Source organism: Vanacampus margaritifer, chromosome 10, assembly GCF_051991255.1.
Source record: "Vanacampus margaritifer isolate UIUO_Vmar chromosome 10, RoL_Vmar_1.0, whole genome shotgun sequence".
Taxonomy (NCBI): Eukaryota; Metazoa; Chordata; class Actinopteri; order Syngnathiformes; family Syngnathidae; genus Vanacampus; species Vanacampus margaritifer.
The window spans coordinates 26,887,698-26,907,050 of NC_135441.1; the positions used below are offsets into that span (position 1 = coordinate 26,887,698).

At 42.8% G+C, this 19,353-nt stretch overlaps 1 protein-coding gene across 7 annotated transcripts in view; it reads right to left on the reverse strand.

Moving 5' to 3' along the window:
• The window catches only part of atp11c (ATPase phospholipid transporting 11C (ATP11C blood group)), a 43,026-nt gene that overhangs the window by 6,416 nt on the left and 17,257 nt on the right, over positions 1 to 19,353 (reverse strand). For 5 of the 7 annotated variants that reach the window (XM_077578289.1, XM_077578285.1, XM_077578284.1 and 2 more), the window contains exons 3-28: positions 17,551 to 17,640; positions 13,846 to 13,926; positions 12,273 to 12,380; positions 11,923 to 12,051; positions 11,294 to 11,382; positions 10,975 to 11,025; positions 10,497 to 10,561; positions 10,343 to 10,424; positions 10,102 to 10,252; positions 9,552 to 9,749; positions 7,442 to 7,612; positions 6,183 to 6,361; positions 6,032 to 6,103; positions 5,896 to 5,969; positions 5,693 to 5,796; positions 5,421 to 5,602; positions 4,867 to 5,133; positions 3,965 to 4,139; positions 3,753 to 3,855; positions 3,534 to 3,679; positions 3,389 to 3,448; positions 2,592 to 2,719; positions 2,227 to 2,362; positions 2,085 to 2,150; positions 1,887 to 1,990; positions 1,653 to 1,809 (exon numbers count right to left, since the gene is read on the reverse strand). In XM_077578289.1, coding sequence (XP_077434415.1) covers positions 1,653 to 1,809; positions 1,887 to 1,990; positions 2,085 to 2,150; positions 2,227 to 2,362; positions 2,592 to 2,719; positions 3,389 to 3,448; positions 3,534 to 3,679; positions 3,753 to 3,855; positions 3,965 to 4,139; positions 4,867 to 5,133; positions 5,421 to 5,602; positions 5,693 to 5,796; positions 5,896 to 5,969; positions 6,032 to 6,103; positions 6,183 to 6,361; positions 7,442 to 7,612; positions 9,552 to 9,749; positions 10,102 to 10,252; positions 10,343 to 10,424; positions 10,497 to 10,561; positions 10,975 to 11,025; positions 11,294 to 11,382; positions 11,923 to 12,051; positions 12,273 to 12,380; positions 13,846 to 13,926; positions 17,551 to 17,640 — 3,168 coding nt within the window. Of the gene's footprint in view, positions 1 to 544; positions 636 to 1,652; positions 1,810 to 1,886; positions 1,991 to 2,084; positions 2,151 to 2,226; positions 2,363 to 2,591; positions 2,720 to 3,388; positions 3,449 to 3,533; positions 3,680 to 3,752; positions 3,856 to 3,964; positions 4,140 to 4,866; positions 5,134 to 5,420; positions 5,603 to 5,692; positions 5,797 to 5,895; positions 5,970 to 6,031; positions 6,104 to 6,182; positions 6,362 to 7,441; positions 7,613 to 9,551; positions 9,750 to 10,101; positions 10,253 to 10,342; positions 10,425 to 10,496; positions 10,562 to 10,974; positions 11,026 to 11,293; positions 11,383 to 11,922; positions 12,052 to 12,272; positions 12,381 to 13,845; positions 13,927 to 17,550; positions 17,641 to 19,353 lie in introns of all 7 variants that reach the window. The other 2 variants (XR_013295622.1, XM_077578288.1) reach the window with 1 other exon arrangement.

Consider the following 19,353-nt stretch of genomic DNA (forward strand, 5'->3'; position numbering starts at 1 on the left):
TATTTAACTCATCTACAAATGATTTGGCTCATTGTGTCGGTTTTAAAAAAAATTCTGCGTGGCTCTTGAGCACTAACGTCTGCCTACCCCTTATGTGGCCGTGCACTCGCAGCGCGCAAACATACACACGCACAGACAAACAGAATGCAGTGGCCAAAAGGGGTGGGGTGGCGGTGCGTGTCCAGAATGTGGTTGCCAACTTTCGTCTCATGCAGACTTGGATGCTCGAACGTGCCAAACTGACCCGACTGCGCTGAACATGCGGCAGCAGCAGACGCAGCTGGGAGGAGACAAACGGCTGACACGCTAATGAAAGACTTGACTTTTCTTTTCTTTTTTTTGCCATAGACTTCTCGGTCCTCCTCTGCACTGCACCTCCACATCAAGTGCTGAAATCAAGGTTCGAACGTGCTAGCTGATTCAATACGGCGCTCTTCTCATACGTGATTACATGGATGGGGAGAAAGGAGACGACAGTGGGGAAAGGAACAAAAAGTGCAGACACGGAAAGAGTAGGGAGACGCAAGCGGAAAGAGAAAGAGACCTCAGTCACTCCACGAGAAGCTGTGAGTGCTTGCGGTCTGCGACAACATGAAGATAGTAGAAGTCCCCGAGGAAGGAAGGCGGTGCTTCATCTTTAAGGAGGGCGGAGGGTCCACGGAGGAGGCGAGAGCAGAGACAGTGAAGCAGTTAGGAGAAGGGTTAAGCCAAAAGCGCTTCTAGGAGGGAAAATTAGTAACAAGACAAATTGAGCAGTCGGGAGACGACATTTGAAAGTCAAGGTTATATAAATCACAAGGCACAATATTAGCTACACCTGCACAATTCACGGTTATACAACAAAATAGATGAATCTAAAACGATAATGCTTACCGTAGTTTTAATTGACAGTTTAGACATTGGGTTGGTGTGAAGAAGTTCTAAATAATTTTGAAGCTATTTGTCAAAAAAGTGAAAGTCAACAATACAATTTTTCCCCCCCATTTTGGATGTCGCTCTTACTGTGTTGTGAGTAGGAAAGAGTTTGCTAAACTACTTTTATATCTTAGAAAAATCACACATCAAACCACCAAACAAAAACATCACAAAATGTAATACATACTGCATTCGTGATGTGCTTGTTTTAATTCCTTCGCAAATTGACTTGAAACGTGAAATGTGGCCCTGACTGGTTGAATACAAATGTTGCGGAAGAACATTTAAATGTTCTGCCTGTCACCACATTTCGCCATTGGCACAAATAGATGAACAAAGATACATTATTTGTAATAAATTCATGATTATATTTTTAGTGAGAAGTGATCATTTCCAGGGCACACCTGTTGATCCCAGCTAGTTAATATACAGGTTTACCTAATTTTGCGTCCCGTTTAAATTTGTTAAACGGCCAGACTAGCAAAACTAAATGCGCAGAATTGTATACAGTATCTTAACCCCGGAGAACCCCCCAAAAAAAGGTCTTTGTTATTTGAGTAGCAGAATTTATAGGGGCCAAATTTGACCCCGTGGGTTCTCCAGGGTTAAATCCAACAGTAAGAAAATCGCGAGACTTTAATGTTTAATGTGGCCGATTTAATGTTAAAAACAAACAAACAAAAAGCTTGTGAACGGTCAAGTGTTTGCGTATGTCCGCGTGTGTTTGTCAGCGCTACCTGCTGAGTAAATGGGGTGAAGGGCTTGCGGAAGACGGCCAGAAGGATCTCTGGCAGGAGGCTGAGTAGGATGAGCACGATGATGACCAACCAGGCTGACACTGAACTCAGTATGGTGGCAAACACAAAGTACATGCGCTGCTGCCTCAGGAACGGCCTGCGGGTGGGCCGGGAACGCAAAGGTTGACACAAGTTGCGGGAAACGACAACAAGTCAGATCAGCTGTTGACTCACCAAATAATCCCTCCCCAGAAGAAGCTGAAAAGCATGTAAAACGCAAGAGAGCCCCATATGACAAAGTGGTTGACCCATGTCCAGTGGCGCGTGTCCAGAGCAAGCTAGGATTACAGAACACAAAGGAACAGGATGAAACATCCGCACATTTCTGCTAAACACGTTCGCTGCATTATAGTCATCAAACCTGCTCTTCACCTTTAGCGTGACAGTAAAGACGAGGACAGTGAAGACGATTGTGCCGTATGACCAGTTCCCAAAAACCTGGATGGAAAGATACGCGGAGCACATGAGCTCAAATTTAAGTACAGTACAGCTGAGCGAGGAGCTGAATACAAACCTGGCCGTCATCCTGCAGGGCCGAGTTTCGAAACAAACATCGGACACCGAAGAAGAAGACCAACCCGTGGAAGACTCCCAGTAACGTCCAGTAAAGGAAGGGCCTCCATCGCAACATGGCATTCTTGCGAATCTCTCTTAACGTGGCCAAGACAAAATAATGTTGATTACAATATGTGGGAAATGTTAAACTTAAAACACTACAACAGCATAAAAAACATTATAGGTTCAATATTATTGAAAAAAAAAAAAGTACTGATATTTAACAAAAAAAAAAAAAAAAAAAACCTCCCCTCTATGAAATCAAAAATATCTCCGCTTCAGGTGAAACAACTCTGCAGCACTGGGAAAGCTTCCGGTATTTACCTGTAGAGTGGAGCATTGCTCAGCAGAGACTGGATGCTGATGTGCTGCTCCAAGAGGCTGTAAGCCAGGATGGGCATAGAGGTGAAGCAGATGTTGTACATCGTCAGATAGGCTGCATCATAGAGGGGCTGGGGAGGATGGCCACAATGGGTGGGGGAGGGGGAGTGAATAGGGAAAGAGGTTGGGAAGGGAGGGGGCAACCAAGGGGTTAATATCACGGCGAGGGCAAAACTAACACACATAGATGCACCTAATATACTAGACAAACTGATTTGTCAACTTTGCGACTCCACAATGATGTTTACGGCGTGATGTCGACTAGTCGCTAATCAGAGGTGGCAAATCCAAGTCCAGAATGTAAAAACCCTGCCAGTTTGGCTTTAGCTCCAGGTGCTAGCTAAGCTAGCTAGCGCTTGTAGCTAGCTCCCAAGGTGCTTGTTCACCTGCCAGGGAGCTCAGGGGCTAAAGCCAAACTGTGGCAGGGTTTTTACTTTCTGGACCTGGATTTGCCACCTTTGTCACATGTGTTTTTTGATGAGGAAGCAGATACAAACATAGATGCAGCTAATACTTAATTCATGAACTCTAGTTACAGCTTATAGGTACCACCACTACGCTTATGTAGCAGACATTTTGACTATGGCGGATGCAACATGCCTGAATCTAGCATCGATTTTTAGACATCTAAGGGAAATAACAGAGGGTCAATTCGAGGGTAGATGGGGTGGAGTGAGTTTAACAGGCACTTTTTGATGATCACTACTTTTTAAACCTTGACACACTCATTGCATGCTCACCTGCTGGGAATGGCCGCAGAAGAACTGGTACAAAAACTGAGGTAAGATGAAACACAGGTTCTGTGGGCAAATGTAGGATTGAGGAGAGGATCTCAAAAGCATGTTCTTAGTATGTCAAGGTTAACATGACTTGCTCGTCTCCTACCTTGTAGAAGAAATACTGCACCAAATGTGCAATTCGAACATAGTACAGATGGCCGTGAGCCAGGAGGAGTTTCTTCAGGTGCTTGAGTTTGGGGATGGCATAGTCGCTGTTCCTCACCGCCTGACGACCCTCTTTACCCTTGATACCTGGAATACAGAGGAAACGCTCATTAGGAATAAGATTTGATAGTAATTGCGTATTTAGCGTGACAATTCTCACCAATGCCAACATGAGCTTCCAAAATCATGCTAACGTCATTGGCACCGTCACCAATGGAGAGGGTAATCGGGCTGCCTTTAGAGTTCTTCACCAGTCTTACTACCTGAAGAAAAGAACGCCATGTGATCGACTGCCGACCAGCCCCAGGAAAAAGCTCCAGCTCACCCGAGATTCTAGTGAGGAAATGCAATGGAGGGACATATTTTTCTGACCTGGGCCTTTTGCAATGGAGCCATGCGGCAGCAGAGCACAGCGGTGCAGTTTTGACAAATCTGCAGGAAGAGGTTCATGTAGTGGCTGGAGTTGGAATCGGTGGAGTTGAGCACCATTGATAGAGTAGCTCCATCAATAATAAAACCGTAGTCGTGACTGGTAACCGACCAGTTCCTGTTTAAAGAAAACAGTAAGAGGAAGCAATGTTACACCCTCACTTTAAAAAAATAAATATTGCAGAAAGTAGCATGATGACAAAAGTCATATTACTGTCTCCTAAAAAACAACAACAAAGTCTAAACCACTGGCAACAAAAGTGAGCACACCCCAATGTGAAAATGTTCAAATTGGGTCCATTTAGCCTCCCCGATGTCATGTGACGAGTGAGCGTGACAGGGTCTCAGGTGTGTTAAATTTGGTGTTCTCATTCTTTATGATTGTGCGTCAAGTTATAGTGAGGTGACAACAAAGAATACGTTACATTATACCTTCAGTGTTGTTCCTTAAAACCCCTTCAGGTTCTTAGATGGTCCCAGTGGACATGACATATTCGCATGTCTAAACCAATAAAACGCATAATTTGGATGATGTCAACAAATCAACACAATCAAAAGTTGATTTGCATGATGTTCATGTTAAAAATGTTGTATATAAGCTTGGTAACTTGACAACACGTTACAGCTATATTATCCTGGCGTCCACTCTAACAACTAAAAACAACCCCCCAAAAAAATGTAGGAAAAGAGTCAAAATCAGCAACAACAACAAAAAAAAGAAGAAAAAAAATTGCCCTGCAGAAAAAATGTAGGTCTGAAGGGGCAACATAAGATATTTAGAAAAGGGGAGGGGTGTACTCATTTTTGTGAGTACTACTGTACATCACAGAAGTTTAGGCACCAACCCGCTGATGCCATTTTCCAAGGATGGCGCATCTTGCACTGCTTTCTTGTGATACTCGAGTAAGAGCTCGTGCAGTCGCTCCTCGCGCTTCCGACCTCCTTCTTCAAGGGTGCGCACTGTTAGCTCCAACAGCTCAGTGGTCATCTGAAACAAGCGACAGGCGAAACAGGTGGACTTCGCCGTCTCCATTTTGTCTCCCGTCAGGACCCAGATCTTAATGCCGGCACCCTGCAGAGCCTCCATTGTTTCTGCGGCCTCCTCTTGAAGTCTGTAAAGGAAGAAGACTACTTCATTAACAAAAGTAAACCTTAAGACTTCAAAATCAAATTGTGAAATTTGGTTATGCGGCTGTATTTGCAAATGTGCGGCTACTTTTTTTTTTTTTAATGCTTAGTTTAATCATCAAATTTAAACTGAAAGCACATATATTTAACTTCTTGTTAGAACCACCAGATGGCAGTATCATCTAGCAAAAAAATGTCCTGAGAGGACAGCAGGGGGGAAAAAAAAGCAGCTTTCCTGAAGTTTAAAACTCACACAACAAAAAACACCCACCGATCTTCAACAGCAGTCGCACCGATGAGGCTCATGCCTGTCTCCACCTCGTTATAAACCGCCACGAGTTTCTCCTCTCTGTCTTGCAGAGCCAGCCTGGCTTCTCTCAGGCCCGCGTCCACCTGGGCGTACTCGTCCGTGCTGAGCAGTTTGTAAGCCACACACAGTGTTCTGTAGCCCTCCTGCGTCGCATAGCACAACACGTCCCAGACAGCCGAATATAAATCTGCTGTGAAATGATGATGATGTGCAAGGATGTGTCATCCGCCTACCTTTGCATTCCGCTCCACGTGCACACGTATCGGTTCCACTTCCTCCTGTCTGACGCGAGGGAAAATAGATGAATCTGCTCCCTTGCAGAAGAGCACAATATCACCTGTAGGACATTGATAAGCATACGAGCAGTGTTAAGGCATTGCTACTTGGCTGGTAAATAAATTCATGGCATTCAAAATAAAAACTTGAACTCGGTCACCTGATTTGCATTTGACAATTACACTCATTCGTCTTCTCACGGGGTCAAAATTCAACACATGAAGCAGCTCATAGCTGCAAAGACAAAAATGATAATTGCAATAAGACCCAAATGAGGACTTAAAAAAAATACTTACACTTCAATTTCCTGACTCCTGTTGAGGATTTTCATGGCTTTACTTTCCAAACCCAGAAATGTGAAGCCATACCTGCAGATGGAGACAAACCACCACAACTTCAATGCCGATGGTCGGTCGGTTTATAATGAATCCCGAAGCTCGTCCTTACCTCATGGCACCCTTGACCAGAGCGACCTCATCGGGGGAGGATGCTATGAAGCCCCTCTCATCCAGAGGGACGTGGAGTACGATGGCATCCACCTGGTCGGCCTGGCTGGGCTCGGGGGACTCCTTCACCTGGACCGTGTGGCACAGACAAAGGGCGCGCAGAAACAACTCCTCACGCTCCTGGCAACACATTCATTCACATGGAATAATTATTATTTGAGGAAAATTATGTCGGTGTTTAGGATAGACAGTCACTGGCTTAAGAATTGCATTATCTTACCAAAAGCATTAAGAATTAGTTGCATGAATGTATTGGCAAAAAACATGTGTCTACGGTAACTAACTGTACTTAACTCATTTGCTCCCAAAAACGTATAAAAACGTATTTTAAATATTGCCATGGTCCCAAAAATGTATTTATATGTTGTTTTTCTTCTTCTTATGCTTGAGTATACATCATACTTTGATGCAGCGTCTAACCTGAAGAGGTCGCTGAGAGCAATGGTAGTTACTACAAAAACGACCAGCAGGTGGCAGCAGAGTATAAGAGATCAGCCAGGGCCATGTTACAACAAGCTCTTTTCCACAGATGAAACTTAGCTATATTCAAATGCTAATTGCTGCACAACTGAAACAAATGTACTTTTTTTCCCTGATCAAAGAAGAGACTCTAATCTTTCTTTTGATAGGTTCCATGTTTTTATAGTAATAGAACACAATATTCTGTGGGCCTTGCAAAATCAGTCAAAATCCAGTAAAACAGCCAGGAGCGAAGGGGGTTGCTTCAGTGAAAATGGCCACAAGTGGATGAGTTAATTGTGGCTCTAAAGGGTTTAACTGATGTTTTCCTGATTCTTTGGGGCATGGTGACAAAAATACAAACTTGAGCGCTCAAGATTCCTGTGTGACTACTTGAGCTTTCACTGGGAAGTTGCTGAGTCACAAAAGTCAACTGGTTTGCAGCCCTACTGTCATATACGGTAGCTGGAGATTAGATAAAGCTCAAGATTTACAGCCAATCGTCCTAACAGAGTAATATACACAGTGTTGTGCCGCAGTTCATAAACTGTTTTCAGGCACTCGTGCCACCAACACTTGAGTTCTGAACACATATGCTGGCATCGCGAGTAGACTGTATGTGGGTGACCTGTGAAGGGCCTTCCGGAGCACTGAGCGTTATCGCAGCCATATGCTGCTGCATGCATGATTTTTTTTATTTTCCCGTGTACAACAGATGGGGCGCCGCCCCAAAACACCTACCGTGCCAGCTTTTTCCTTCAGACTGGTCACGGGCCCATCTGTGACACAAAATCCGTCGACTTCGGAGTTTACGTCTCGATGCTTGTACTGGAATCCATCGATGCAGCACTCGATGAACTCCATGTTATTCTGAGTGAGGGTCCCCGTTTTGTCTGTGAAGACATACTCCACCTGCAGTCAGAGCACATTTAAAAAATAAAAAAAAGCATTGCAAAGTCACTTAAAAAACGTGTTGTCAATTTGAACAGTCAGGCCCAATGAGAGAATAACACTGCATTGATAATTAACCTTGCACAAGGCATTAACTTTGCATCTCTGTCATCTCAATCACAGGGCAAATCGAAATGTCAATGGCAACTGACGGCAATTAAGAGTGCCATAAAACTAAATAAGTCAAAATGACACAGACGGCTCGTGGTTACTTATTAGCATTTAAAAGTGCATCTGTTGTAATCGGACTGGACATTCTGTCAGATAATGTTTCATCATTTTCATAGAAGAATTTAATAGTATTATACTGGCCTTTTATTTTGTTATGCATGCACAATGTAGCAGCTACATCTAAAAGTCCGTCTTTAAAAATATAAAAATATTAAGCAGTGGATTATATACTGTGAAGTGCTTCAAAACATTTAATAGGTAATGAAATATTACACCACCATAACCACAGTAATAAATGCAACATAAAATTACACCTCAGACAGTGCCAATAAAAAACAAAACAAAAAAAAAACAAGCATTACCATATTTTTAAAAGGCAACCCAACCTAGCAATCTCATTAGAATGTGCAAGTGTGCCTGTTGTGGCTTGGTGTTGTAAACACTGAGGCCTTTTGGGACCTCTAAACATCTATACGACAAACTAATTGTGCATTACGAGTCATAATGTCCCATGTGGCATGCAGCTACTTGCATCCACTTAAGCAACCCTAAAATGCGGGTATTCCCTGTCAAATATGTCAGTTGCGCAAGTCCAGCGCCGGAACAGCTCCTTTTGGTTGTATACTGAAGACATTCGGGTTTAAAATCAAACGAAAGTTCAGAATGACAGCTTGTATTTACATTCTAGAGGAATGGAATTTGCCGTCCCAATACTTTTGGAGGTGACTGGACACCAACACACACTCTTCTATAATATTTAGTGTTTAGCTGTGACATTTACTGGCGAAAAATATTGGTACCAGCAGAGTTTTTTTCAGATGGCTGATTTCGCAAGGCCCACAGAATATTGTGTTCTATTGCTATACAAACATGGAACCTACCAAAAGAAAGATTAGAGTATCTTCTTTAATCAGGAAAAAAAAAAAGTATTTGTGTCCGTTACAGTTTTGCAGCAATTAGTATTAGAATTTAGCTAAGTTTCATCATTATTCACAAACACTGGGGAAAAGAGTTTGTTGCAACAAAGCCCTGGTTGGTCTCTTATACTCTGCTGCCGCCTGCTGGCCTTTTTTTTTTTTTTTTTTTTAAATAACTACCATTGCTTTAAGCGACCTCTTCAGGTCAGGGGCTGCATCAAAGCCTGTGTGCTCTAGCAAAAAAAAAAAAAATAATAATAATTTTGGGAACCATGGCAATATTTAAAGTAGAACGTTTTTATAAATTTTGGGGAGCAAATGAGTTAAATGAAGGTTAGACATCGATCTGCATAATTGTAGGGACAACCACTTTCTTTATTGTCGGACCTCAAATAATAAATCATGCATTAAGTGAAAAGCATGGCAACCTTACACTACATTTTATTGGATTTGCTTCCTAAATAAAATTTTTAAAAAAGACGCTGTCCTCCAGTTTCCCTACTGGCCGACGACAGAGCTGCTGCGCACGGTATTTTCAGATTGAAAGTGGGCTATATTTCTTGCATGGATTTCAATGACATTCACAAGTCTCTTGAAAGCTCCATGATTTACTAGCCAGTCTCACAATTCAACAAATCACACATCCCACTCACTTCCTGGTTACGCATGGTGATGGTGTCAGAAGTCTGGATGGAAGAATGCACGTTAATGAAAAATAAGCAAGCTCAGGTGCCTAAAAAAATACGCACGAACCGGAGAATATAACCTTCGGTGTACGCAATCTAAGCCCGATGATGTCTGGAATTACCAACCTGTCCCAGTTCTTCATTGAGGTCAGAGGTGTTGACCAGCGCTCCCTCTTTGATTTCAGGGTCAAAAAAATCCTTGTCCCAGGTGATGAAGAAGGATCCCAAAAACTTTTGCATCTCAACCGTCACGTACATGGATACGGGAATGATGAAGTTGAAGAGCACCATGAATGACAGGAAGTCAGTGAACATCTTTAGATACTGGCGAGTGACAAGGGAGGAAAAGACAACGTCAATCTTACTTTGGTGTGCCAACAACAATTTTTGCTGCAATGTTGGTGTAATAAAACATGTTGTTTGGACTGAAATGTTAATACGTCTACTGGCGCAAAAGGTTAACTGTCAATGAAATGGGCAATTTCACACTGTTGGTCTGCAATGCAGTTTTCACACCGCATAATTTTATTAGAGCGGATCAGTAAAGGGTGAAACTTGTAAAACAAGATTAAAAATATGGCGCATGAAGCAGCTGCAGACGATACAACACAACTCCCGTGTCCGCCATACACAATGTAAATCAGTGATCTGATGCCAGGTAGGCTCATCTACATACCACATTTGTGTCTTTTTCTTTCTGGGTTTTCTCATTGTACCAAGGCTCGTCCTGCCCGGGCTTGCCTTGCCACACATACTTGAGCGTCGTGCACACCAGGGCCTTGCTCACCAAAATGCAAAGGTACACCAAAAGGAAGGCATTGATGGACCTGAGAGTGAAGACGTCAAAATGCACTGGTTACCTCAAAGGTTGGCATCACACGCGGGCAAACATGCTGGCAACTTTGGTGTGAACTTACTTCTCCACAGCCGAGCGTTTCTGAGACTTGCCCTGATAATTGAGAGCCATTTTGGTCTCCATGCCAGTGTAAATAGCAACACCTTGAAGAACAAGCGCAGGAGAGTACTTTTACTTTTGCGAATACAAGATGATACAAGTGAAAGTTGACTCACCACAAACTTTCTGAGTGTTCTTTAAAGTTGCCCCTTTAAGCAGCAAGTTCTCCGGGCCCAAAGACCTGCACAGGATCATCAGTTCAAGTCAAACCGTGGCAGTAAATCCACATTCTTCTCATTTGACCTAATGGAAGCTTGGCAGCTCAGCTGGCATTGTCTCTAAAAGGTGCAGGGAGAGTCGTCGTCCGTATGACTTGACTGCAGCCTGGCTGTCTGCGGCGGTGACAGACTGGCCTTTGTTTAAACACCGGCCATTACGAAGGCAGCCAGTGACAAACGTCTGCCGTACGGGAACGCTTTGTAAGGAGTTTCTGAATCCAAGCCAGCCCCCTCTTAATTTTACCAGCGCATTACTATTACTATAAAGGATCAATAAAAGAATGATTTGCTGGCGATGCAAACGGGTGCTTAAGTCAACGGTGTTCTAAGCGCTGACTTAAAAGTGAGCTTGCTGGACTGTATTGAGTGCTCTCACCTCACTGCGGGCTCCTGATTGCTTTTGTAGATGTGCATACGGCCGACAAACCTAGCACAAAAATGCACATATATTAATGACTTGCTGAGAAGAACCACAGATGTGGACACATTTTCGTCAAGCTACGGTAGTGATCATTGCAGGTTTTTTCTTTCCAACAGGATATCAGAATTCTGTCTACATTTGTTAAACAGCACTCTGACACATGACAGAAATCCTTTTGGTTAAGCCATAAAAACGGGGAATTAAATGATTGTGTCACCGCAGGCAACACAGACTTGCAGGGTGAATCTGTTGAAGCCACTTGATGAATACCTACTTATAAAGGTCAGGCTGGGGTTGTTCACACTCCAGAGTGGCACTGAGGCATTCCAGATCCTTTTCTATGTCTGGAACAGTGTAGTGTGTCTGGAGATGAGGAAGAGACAGAAGAGTTTAATGAACGTGACACAATGGAAAAAAAGTGCCAAAACATGGGGAAAACCGATTCAGAATATTGATATTTTGATAGCTTTCATACGATTAGATTTTCAATAAATATTTGTCATCTAAATTTTAGCACCAGTTTTTGTACAAAAAAAATGTGCCGTATTCCTAAATGTACGTTTTTATTAACAACTCAAAGCAATAACACTCCCGATTTGCTAGGCAACATTCAGATCGTTAAACTAAAATGGCAAACGTTCAATTAGCAGTATTTATTTCGCTCCGTTTTCCTTATCTAAAATTGTTGTTATCTTTTTATACCATGTATTTATGATATTCTTGCCTAGAATGCATGAATGAGATTTACATTATTTCTTGTAGGACATATTGCGGTTTGATTTTGATCAGACTTGCTGGAATAAATTCATCACGAAAACAGCGGCTGCACTTCACTGAAGTTATTGTTTCCTGTTTGTTAGGTTCTTCCCGTTGTTGTATACGCCTGAAAACAACTCCACTTACTTTATGGTTGGACTCTCCATCCAGACTAGCAGTGGTAACAAAACAGGTGTCGTCATTCCTGCTGGAGCTGAGCAGGATTAAATCACAGGGAAAGGTCTCATCCTCCTCCACCTCCAAAACATCTCCCACCTAGAAAAAAAAGAGAAAATATTTTTGGCCACCACACCACATCTCATAAATGCCTGTACATCCATCTTTAATATCCTAACATTATTGTTGCACACACTAGACCTACAAAAAATACACCCTAGACGCACTCATCAGCATGAAAGTGAAATATCATGTGTTTAGCAGTCAGCGCATGTTACAGCTCTTCCACAACTGCACCTAGCAGAGATGCTATAAGCTACCTTGATCTTCTCGCTCTCCTTCCGTAGCCTCAGACCGTTTTCAAGCACTATCACGGGGTACTTGTTCACCTCATTGTCAGCCTTGTGTCGTAGCCAGTCCTCATAGCCCTGCAATCAGAATGGCACATTTTGATGTATGCTTCAAAAAAAAAAAAAAAATGCAAACCTTCTGGCACAGTGTTTTTCTCAACAATCACATGGGAACCGAGGAATGAAGAAAGGTGCGCGTGATCAGCATTAAGTAGTTCCATTGCGATGTGCGTCAGGTGCAAAGGAGCACTTGCGGCGACTATAGTGGGTGCATTTAAAAACTACTCAAGGATAGGGATGAGACGGATGGAGTGGTGCAGCGATAAATAAGGTAAAGAGGCGAGCCAAGGCAGGGCCCGAGTCAGAAACCAAGATTACAGGGAAAGGTGAAAGGAGAGTGATGATGCCAGGTGGTTGAAATAAAGGCGGGAAATTGAAAGGAAGTCAATTATATTATAGAAGCCGATTTGCATGCACTTTGGGGCGGGGGAAACATACAGTATACATAATTAAGCATTTTAAGATCACAAATTTGATGCAAGCATTTTCCTGTGGCCTGTAGTATACACAAGTTGGTGGATGTGCCTCACAATTCGCAAATATGAAACAAATTGTAACGGCAACATTCTTCTCTGTGGTGAGTCAAATTTAGAAGACATATTTATTTTCACTTTACAGGAACTTTAAACAAATATGCCCTGGAAAGGGCCTTTGAAAACATTACTTGGCAAAATATTTTTAAGTCTAAAACCATTTTTCATATCTGCATTAGAGCTATACCGATATGTTGTTTTTTGGGGCGATATCGATTATCAGTAGTCAAGGGGGCTAATAACCTTATTTGCTGTAGAAAGGAATATATGTCAAGATTTTGAATAATACAATGCCAACACCTAACTTCATTTATGTGCCTATAAGCATGTTTATTAACCTTTCACTGAAGCAACCTACTTCGCTCCCGGCTGTTTCACTGGATTTTGCCTGATTTTGTAAGGCCCATAGAATATTGTGTTCTGTTGCTATAAAAACATGGAGCTTACCAAAAGAAAGAATATTCTCTTTTCTTTCATCAGGAAAAACAAAAAAAAATTCTATCCGTTTCTATTTTTCAGCAATTAGTTTTGGAATATAGCTAAGTTTCATCATTTGTTCCTTTTTAAAGCCATACCAAAGGCCATCAAGCTCTATCAGCGGGCCACATTCATTTATAGAAGGAAATCCGCCCACTATTGTGCATTTCACAGCCCCAGCGGTAGACCGACTAAAAAGTTAGTCGTTAAACAATACATCTGAAGAGGGGACACGGCAGCAACAAAGACAGAGTTATGCTCATTGAAAATTTCCCTGTAGTCGATGCTTCAGAGGCCCGTGTTCTGTCTTCGCTAATCAGAATTCAACAGCAGTGCATTATTAAAAAGTCCAGGAGAGCATTAGTCATGTACATTTCAGGAAAAGGACAAATGGAGACTTGTTATAATGAGGAGGAAGTCTATGATTTAATGATATTATGAACACACACAAAGCTTGACATGCAGGATCCTACCTGCTTGATCGCCGTCACTGTAATCACAAAAAATAAGGGTAGGCCACTGGTGACTGGGCTGGTGGGGGTGTCCACTATCACCTATTAGAAAAAAACCAAAAAAACAGTAAGATCAACGCTCCACTTTTAACCTTCACATTGAGAAGATAAGGGCTTGTTTTGAATCAGCACATTGCGGAGTTGATCAGCGGCAGATGTGTGTTGGTGGGACAAAAGAGTGAGGAAGTGGTTTGGTGGGGGCAGGCCTCCTTCGCTTCCAGTAAATGCAGGGTGTAGTCTGTGTCTTGGAGACGCTAGTATTACGACTCCCCTGAACCGTGAATAAGTCAAGTTTTGGAGTAACCGGATTAATCTGTCAGCACCATCGTGCCACCCCGAAACATTGTCGGACTAACACGACCGGTTTGATGTCTGTGTGAACAAAAGCTTAAGCATGTGAGTTTCCCCTTTGCGCAAGTTGCGCTAACAGCACTTTCAGAATTTGGAGCAGTAATCGGGTAATCCCCGCAAACGGCCCGTTGAGGAGCACCACCTGACCAAAGCTTTGCGCTAAAGCCACACAAACGGCCTTCTATAACCGCTATGAGATTTACAATGGAATTTATGATCCTGGTCTCCCTCACTTAAGCCACAACACAATCACCTGTAAAAGCAGGACTAAAAGCGGGGTGCAAATACACACACCGATTTTTTACAATGTGACACATTATTTATTTCTCCAACAGCGTCTATTACAACTACACGCAATCGGCCTATTATGCAAATTAGGCGATGACGTAATTTAGCAACTTTTAGGAGATACAAAAGCTACTTTCCTTACTGAGGAGTTGGCGACACTGGAGGTTAATGGTAGGTAGCCTACTAAAACACGGTTGAAAACTCGTTGAACAGGTTTAACGTTTACAATTGTACACCCCAAGGGTTCATGGGCAGATTAGGGAGTACATTTCCTCCTAACAGACCCGGACCACGAGAAAAATTGCTAAGAATAGTCTTTAAAGAGGTCAGATGATTAGATCTTTGTTGACTGAAAAAAGTTTTTTTGGGGGGTGAAAATGCTCAAGATTGAACATAGATAAAAAATAGTGTGATGACGTAATTAGTGTGCAAAGAATTTGAATTTTTTTTTATTTGCAAAGTCAAATGCACGTGGTGGTTTTAATGAGTAATGACACACCGTGTTATTTCTTGTTTTGTTTAGTTTGCCAGTAAACTTCAACTGTGAGTGGCATTAAATAGCTTAAAGCTTTTTAAAAATGAATTATTCATGTGTTGGTGCTTGTTGTGAAGTGGAGTTCACTGCCACCATACAGCGTTGGTATCTCCATTTTTACCTGCAGAGAAGTTGGCCGAACGACAGCTGGTATTTCCCAAAACTTTCCGTCGGGTTACTAGTATCTCAAGGCACCACTGTATTGACTATTTTAGCCATTAAAATAAAAGTGACAGCAAACCTTTGGCCACATGTTTGGAACAGAGGACTGACTGATTAGAGGAAGCTTAAACGCAAGCAACCAGGAACTGTGGACAGCAGCTCGTCCCTGTGATGCAGCAGCCAGATGGTCAAACCGCAGCGCGGAGAAAACGAGAGAACGCGCGATAAAGCCTACTTGCAGCCAAAAGTGTTGTTTGAGTCATCATTTGTCATCCTTGTGACACTTAGAATAGCAAATTCAGACTATAAAAAGCGATTGCTGTTCCTCAAAATAGTCCGTTATGGACTATGTTCAGCACAACAACCATATTTGGAATAGCATTGTTGCAACGCCCTTTGTGGTTTTAATAGTACCGCTAAAAATGCAAACGGCACTCATCAACGGAGTATACACAAAACAGATGTTCTCAATCACAAGAATCTTGCGACACTTTGTGCAAAACAGCCAGGTCTGTTTCCCGCTCTGCACCAAATGCAAAAAAAAGAAAAGAAACAAATCTCAGCGCTGTTGTGGATGTGCTGGTGTGATACCAGCCCAGCGCTAATCTCCTCGTATCAGCCTGGAAGTGTGTCAAAGTGAGAGACAGAAAGCAGGATCCCCCCCCCAAAGTCCCGGGGCAACGTGTGTACGCATGTTTGTGCTTGCGTCTTCCTCCTTCACCTCCCACTTCATCCCTCCTTCACCCCACCCACCCTCCTCTTCCTCGTTCTGCCGCCTCTCCTGAGCTTTCAGTGCCATGTCTCGTACTCTCTCACGGCATTCTATTCCCATTTGATCAAATTCGTGCAAAGACACGCGGGGCTATTTATAGGAGAGTGGTGCTTTTTTATCAGCCTGTGCCTATTTGTGGTGCTCAGAATCACACAGAGGGCTTCCTGGCTGCTGACGTTAGCAGTGCGGCGCTGCAGAGAGAAGTGGGGGCGCGTGAGAGGGGAGGCACGAGAGAACTAAAAAGGGGGAAAGACACCAGACGACAAAAGGGGAAGAGAATAAAAGAAGGAAGAGTTTGGAGGAGCTCTGACATTTGCTTGATGGCGCAGCACTTGCATGACGCCCGCTCTCACGGGGGAGTGAAAAGGTTTATTTCTGTCCAAGAGATGTCAGGCAGGGGGAAAGACCGAGTGCACGTAAGGTCTCTATACCTGCTTATCTCCCCTCCCTGCTTTCTCTGATATATTAGAACCCCCCACCCCCCCACGGGAATAAAAAAAGAAAAAGAAAGAGCGGTTAGAAATAAGAAAGCCCTCAAGAGAGTTTGGATTAGTGGAGAAATGCCAGCCAGGCTGCAGCTTGTGTAAAACGGTTTTCAGCAAACCCAGAACACCCATGACGCCGTACGTCCTCACCGGCCACATCATTAGGTACAGTGGCAAACTCAAAAGACTCAATCCACGAACATTGTTAACTTTATATTGCATAGACAATGCTTATTATTTTGGCAGTGGGGTGGAACTGCACCGCATCATGCTGACTCACGCATAAAAGTTACTGAATGACTTATTTCAAGTTACCGTTACACTTTAATGCAAGATTAAGATGAATCGGATTGGTTGATTAATCCACTGTGTTAATCAATAGACTAATCAATTCTAAAAAATATTCGATAGTGACAGCACTCATGTAAATGGAGTAAAGCCATTTCCGTTTTCATAGTGACGTTTACCAGTTTTTGTTTGTCCAGATCCCTCAAATTAGTGACGCAAATGTTTTATACTCTTAACATAGAACATTTAAAGAGTTTATGTGAATGTGCGACAGGCACGCACACGCGCACAAAATTGAAAAACCGAAACACCGCTGTCTATAAGGGCGTACTGTTACGTATTTCACTTCTTCTGTGACTTAAGAGCAGGGAGAAGAGTCAACACCACTTGATAATGACGGAATTTCCTTTGTGGCCCCGAGATGTTTTCTAGTTTCTAGAAGCTTTGGGCTTTGGGAGTCAGTCAATCTGCAGGCTCATTCAGTCAATATGTAAAGAGAGGACACACCAGAGCCACTGTTTACACTAGAACCTGTTTGTAGCTACCGTTGTGGTGACAAGCTGCGGGGGGGGGGGGGACAATTTGCATGGACCGGAACGACGGCGGGAGAGAGAGGACGTAAGGGAGGCAACACGTGCTTTTATATTTTTAAGGCTGGCTACTAAAGACCGCAAAGCTGAAGGGAATAACTGCAGCAACTGCAGGGCCAATGTTGAGCAATTTCATATTTGAAAGCCGACAACAACAGCGCGAGGCCGGTGACGGTTTAGTGAATGATTCCTCACCTGCACCAGGAAGATGATAAGGAAGTAGAAATTGGCAATTCTTCGGAACTGTTCAAACAAGTTCTTTGGTAAAAAGTTCCACACGGTGTACTGCGGGCAGGAAACAAGTACGTTAGTGATTACATACATACACAAATAATTGTACAAGTATTTAATAATTACAAGCATGCGTGTATTCAGTCTGGGAGGAAGAAGAAGACCAAAGGCAAAGTCGAACAGATTTGACTTTGTCTAACTGGAGAGAAAAAGCCATGGGGGCGACATGTTTTGCGCTGATTAAAACGGGGAGATTTATCACCTTGAATTTCAATACCCTTGAATAGTGCCAGTGAACCAATGACATTGGCAACCGTTTCCCAAGATTATTTTGCATGTTTGGAAGTGAGAATAACGGCTGCTGATGTCGTTAGCACAGAAGCAGGGCCTTGGTCTGCTAGCATACCGATCATCCTGTTAATTAAGTCTTGAAATGTTGGCCATGGTAAGAAGGCCATTTTTGCACAGCAAGAAAATATACCACTGCCGCCAAGAGGAGACGACTACAGTATAACAATGTTCGACAAATGCTGGCATGTGTTTTGTTTTGGTTATTTTTAAGAGTACACAAGTTTTGCAACTTTGTTTATTTCTACTAAAAATGACAAAGGACGATAAATCTGCACAGACAGTTTGCATTTCTTATTTTTGCACAAATCGATACTATTGGTCGGCGCCCCCAAACATCTGTTATTTTTACAAAATATTCACCACTCTAAATTGTTCAAAATAGTTTGAAAACAAATATATTTACTTTATTGGACAATTGAACTGTCAGAAAAGTCCAATAACACCAACATTTCCTCACTCCATGGGAACCTTGGCATTATATTTCTATCAGATTAAGTCAGAACCAGGTGTTAAATGCTTGATGGACATTAACGAGTGAAAATAGTTCACTTGGATACGCTTGAGTGTGGCTATTAATAAAAAAAAATAAAAAATAAATAAATCAAAAGCTGTAAATTTCTCAGTGCGAAACGAAGCTCATCAGAAGGAGAAGGAAGTTTATCATTTGCATATTAGCCACACGTATCTGGCCATTAAAAATAACGGGGTTTTTTTGTAACAGTTCCAAAGTCCCTGTCCTTAATTGCTCTATATTGGTAGGTAGCCAAGTTTGTGCGCACAACAAAAAAAAGGCACCTGTCACAGGAAAACAAATGCCACAAAGTCTTCAACGTTCAGATTTTCAAATGTATACAGAGAGGAATGAATTGTCAGAATCGGCAAGTCGAGTTGTGGCGAGACAAGTATGCAAACCAGGTTGGGAAAAGGAGCCTTGGTACAGAACTGGTGCAAAGAAACACACACACGCAAATAAGAAGGAATGCTGAGCTACTTTGTTCACACGCACAGACAAAGCAATGAGGTAGTGTTTATGAAGATAGTACATCATCAGGCACGGGGATGGCGTTGAAATGCAGCCACAGCAGAACAGTCCATCTCCTTTTGCCACAGAAAAGAGAGGGAAAGTAATGAGAAAAGAAGGCGGGGTGATGGGAAAAGGGGAGGGGGTTGTGGTGGTCTCGGTGCAACAGCAAGTAAGAGTTGAAAAGTGGCAACGGGCCAATGCAGACTGGGAAAGCAAAAGCAGGACAGAACCGAGGTATGGAGGAGCATAAATACCACAGCCAGGGTAATTAAAATCCGTTTGCCCCGACAGACGGGCAGTCGCAATTGATGGGCCCATCCTCACCGGGGTCTCTGCACCACTATAAATCCCACTGTCGTCCTACTCCTGCTTTTTCCCTTCCTCCACACCCC